The 3,506-nt window shown below is 39.3% G+C and overlaps 1 protein-coding gene across 1 annotated transcript in view; it reads left to right on the top strand.

Moving 5' to 3' along the window:
• SLTM (SAFB-like, transcription modulator) overlaps positions 1-3,506 on the top strand; it is a gene marked incomplete at its 5' end in the record, with an annotated part of 25,758 nt that overhangs the window by 19,932 nt on the left and 2,320 nt on the right. Inside the window, 4 exons of the mRNA XM_010142867.1 lie at positions 4-142; positions 725-849; positions 1,947-2,117; positions 2,971-3,285. Of these exons, the coding sequence (XP_010141169.1) occupies positions 4-142; positions 725-849; positions 1,947-2,117; positions 2,971-3,285 (750 nt within the window). The remainder of the gene's footprint in view (positions 1-3; positions 143-724; positions 850-1,946; positions 2,118-2,970; positions 3,286-3,506) is intronic.

The raw sequence follows: 3,506 nt of genomic DNA, 5'->3' as shown, positions 1-3,506 counted from the left end.
GAGAGAACGCATACGAATAATGCATGAACGAGAAGAATGTTTGCAGAGAGAAAGGGAACGATTAGAAATTGAAAGGCAAAAGCTAGAGAGGGAAAGGATGGAACGGGAACGTTTGGAAAGAGAGCGTGTTCGTATTGAACAGGTGCGCATACTCATGTTTTGGGCTGTAGTGCAGTATCATTTCGGACTATAACCCAGTTTGCACTTGCGGTGAATTTTTCTCTTCACCTTTCCACCCAGCCCATAAAAGAACCAGCCAAACGTGATGTAATCCACAAGTACAACAACAGAAATCTTTATCTTACTTGCTTGACTCGCTGGTTTATGTGGTGACTATACATGTCTGTCTCTAAAAGTAAAGTACAGCAGATCATATTGCCTGTACTAGTCTTCCATAATTTTTTCCTAGATTTTTTCCTAGAAAATTCACTGCAAACTTAATGAGATGAGGTTTTGGGCAACAAAAACAGTAGCAATACAAGAAATTACCTGGAGATATTTCTGTCTAACAGCCAATAGCCTCTCTAGATCTGTTGTCTACTTTTTTTTAGAGAAGTATTCCTTATGCTCTTTAAGATGCTACCCAAGGATGAATTATATCAGATAGACTTTCATAGAGAACTATCAAATATTAATTCCATCTACATGCTAATCATTCTGTAGGTATCTGTAATAAAGAGCAATGTTGTTTGATGTGTTTATTCACTCATCCTGTTCATGGTAGGAACGTCGGAAAGAAGCAGAGCGTATTGCTCGTGAAAGGGAGGAACTTCGTCGACAACAGCAGCAGCTTCGTTATGAACAGGAAAAGAGGAATTCTTTGAAACGTCCGCGTGATGTAGATCACAGGTAATTCTTGAACCGTTGTTTTACAGTGCTTAGTAAAAAGAAACAGCTACCAGCCTTATGTCAGACTTGGAAATGCATTTGTACCTGAAACAAGTCTTCACAGAAGAACTGGATTTCTGCTATTTGTTTTTGACGTTAGTTTATGCCAAACATGAAATACCCCTTGTCGGTAAGAGTTTTGAAATAAGAGAAGCATCCCGTGAATTAATTCTTACTATATGAAAAGAGCATAACACAGTTTGGTGCATTTACTGAGGCAAGATCTTTTTCTGCCTCAATGGCTGAAACCTCTAGCTTCTACTTTAAGAATTCAGACTTCTGGTAAGCGGATGGTTCAGGAAGTCGATGTGATAGATGTCATCAGCTTCAGAAAAAATTAAAAGCTATCATTTGCTGTTTGAGCCACATGAATTGAACTGACTTTGAGCTTTATTTGATAAGAGTAGGACTGAGACCTTAGCCATAAAATTGAGTGGTACAATGGAAGGTAAATATAAGTAGTCATGGTAGAAGTAGCAGAAGACTAATATTTCTTCACCAGGGGACTAAAGACAGCTCTATTTTTCAAGTCAGCTGATCATACACTTTAGTATCTCACATTCTTATCACAGAGTCTCTGTAGCTGCATGTTTTTTAGTAAGCAAAGCTGTGATAGTTCCTGCACAATTCTTTCCTGAGAAAGCTGTTCTGATGTGTGGGTCATGGGGTTTTTTTGTGGTTGGGGGTTTTTTCCCTAGAGGGCAATTTTTTTTTTCCTAGGAGGCTATTCTCAAGGCAAAAGTTTGCTAGATTGATGCTTTTTGTTTTGGTTTTTTTTTTTCAAACTGCCCAACACAGTATACTGTTGCTTAGATTTTATTATGTTTTGTATTGACACTTTGTCTCCTTAATTTGCACTTCAGAAAGATGATTGTTTTGGGGTTTTTTTCTTAAATTATTTTGTTCACTACTGTTTAAAGAGTCTTCCTTTGTTAGGAGCTTTTCAAAGGTCAAGTGAGCCTCTTTAAAACAGACAACAGAGTCTTACCAACTCTCTGCATATTAGGCGTTGATTTGTGTATATATAACTGATGAGTGATCATCTGTTTTGGTTAAAGGAGAGATGACCCTTACTGGAATGACAATAAGAAGATGGCTCTTGATACGGATGCACGTTTTAGTCACGGTTCAGATTACAGCCGCCAGCAAAACAGGTTTAATGATTTTGATCACAGAGACCGGGGACGATATCCAGAAGGTTCTTCCGTTCCATCATCATCTTTTGATAGGTAAATTAAGATAATGAGGCAAGTTATTTGCCTGCCAACCTCTCTCTGTATTTCATCCTTAACTGCTCAAAATTTAAAATGGTGCAAAGGCTTTATACAGATCAATTTAGGCTTTATACAGATCAATTGCAGTAGTGTCCCAGAATTTCTCATGTCTTCAGGATTGGCCGCTTGTATCACAAAATCTAGTCCCCTTTTCTCTGGGAACTGTAAATTAGCTGCCTGGTGGTTTGGGTGACATTTTGGAAGAATTTTTGCAATTATTCCTCTTTCAGATCTAGTTGTGAGTTCCAGTGGATTAGATCTGTCCTAGTTGGTAACTTACCTCCTTAAGAAACAAGGCTATAAGCAACTGATTGAGTCACGTTCATCAGGATCCATGCCACCGTGCAGTAAACGCTGGCTCCAGATTCAGCTTCTCGTCTCCATTAAACATCGCCAATGACCAGTTACAAAGTTAGGGACCACATAGTTGTAGCTTCTGGACTTACACGTTTATGCTGCAATGAACAAGAACTATATTTTCAGTCTGGCTTGAGAAATTCAGCATTCCCTCTGCTTCATACTAGGCAAAAAGGAGGCCCTGCAGTTGCTTAAATTACGTTGCCCAAAATGTGAACAGGTGAACGCATAGAGAGATGCTAATCTGGCTGTAAGAACACAAGCTCAAAATGACAGTTGTAGAGCTAAATACAATTTGGGGTGGGGAGGGTCTTTGAGATATATACCACATACATAGTAATAAATGTCAAATATCAAGACAATATTTTTGCATACTCATGCATGTGCTTATGTGCACAGAGAAATGGGAAAACACAAGACAAGCAAATGACTTTTTCCTTTAACAACTTAGGCGAGAACGATTTGTAAATCAAGGTGAAGCAAAAAAGACCCGCCCAACAGCACGAAGAGAAGAGCCAGGCTTTGAGAGATACCCTAAGAACTTCAGTGAGTCTAGAAGAAATGAACCACCACAACCAAGAAGTGAACTTCGAGATACAGACAGACGAGAAGTGCGAGGAGACAGAGATGAAAGAAGAACTGTGATAATTCATGACAGACCTGAAATACCACACGGTCGACATCCAAGAGAGACTGGTTCAAATCCACCTAGGCAAACAAATTGGAAGAGCGAGGGAAGCATAAGCACAGACAAACGGGATGGCAGGTAAATTTGCTGGCTGACCAACAAACGGTGAAGGTACTAGTTCCTGTAGAATTTATCCATAGTAGCAATTCTTCAAGGACTGATGTGTAAAGTGAGAACAAGCCTCCTCCTAAAGGAATGAATGGCAAAGTCACTTTCCAAAAGCATTACAAAAAATTGTGTAGGCTGTCAGGTCCTTAATGTTCCTAATGCTGTGCAGCAACATACAGATAAGGAGGCTT

Source organism: Buceros rhinoceros, unplaced genomic scaffold (genome assembly GCF_000710305.1).
Source record: "Buceros rhinoceros silvestris isolate BGI_N320 unplaced genomic scaffold, ASM71030v1 scaffold20049, whole genome shotgun sequence".
Lineage (NCBI taxonomy): Eukaryota > Metazoa > Chordata > Aves > Bucerotiformes > Bucerotidae > Buceros > Buceros rhinoceros.
The sequence above is the reverse complement of the archived record's forward strand: the minus strand, read 5'-3'. Positions and strand labels throughout refer to the sequence as shown.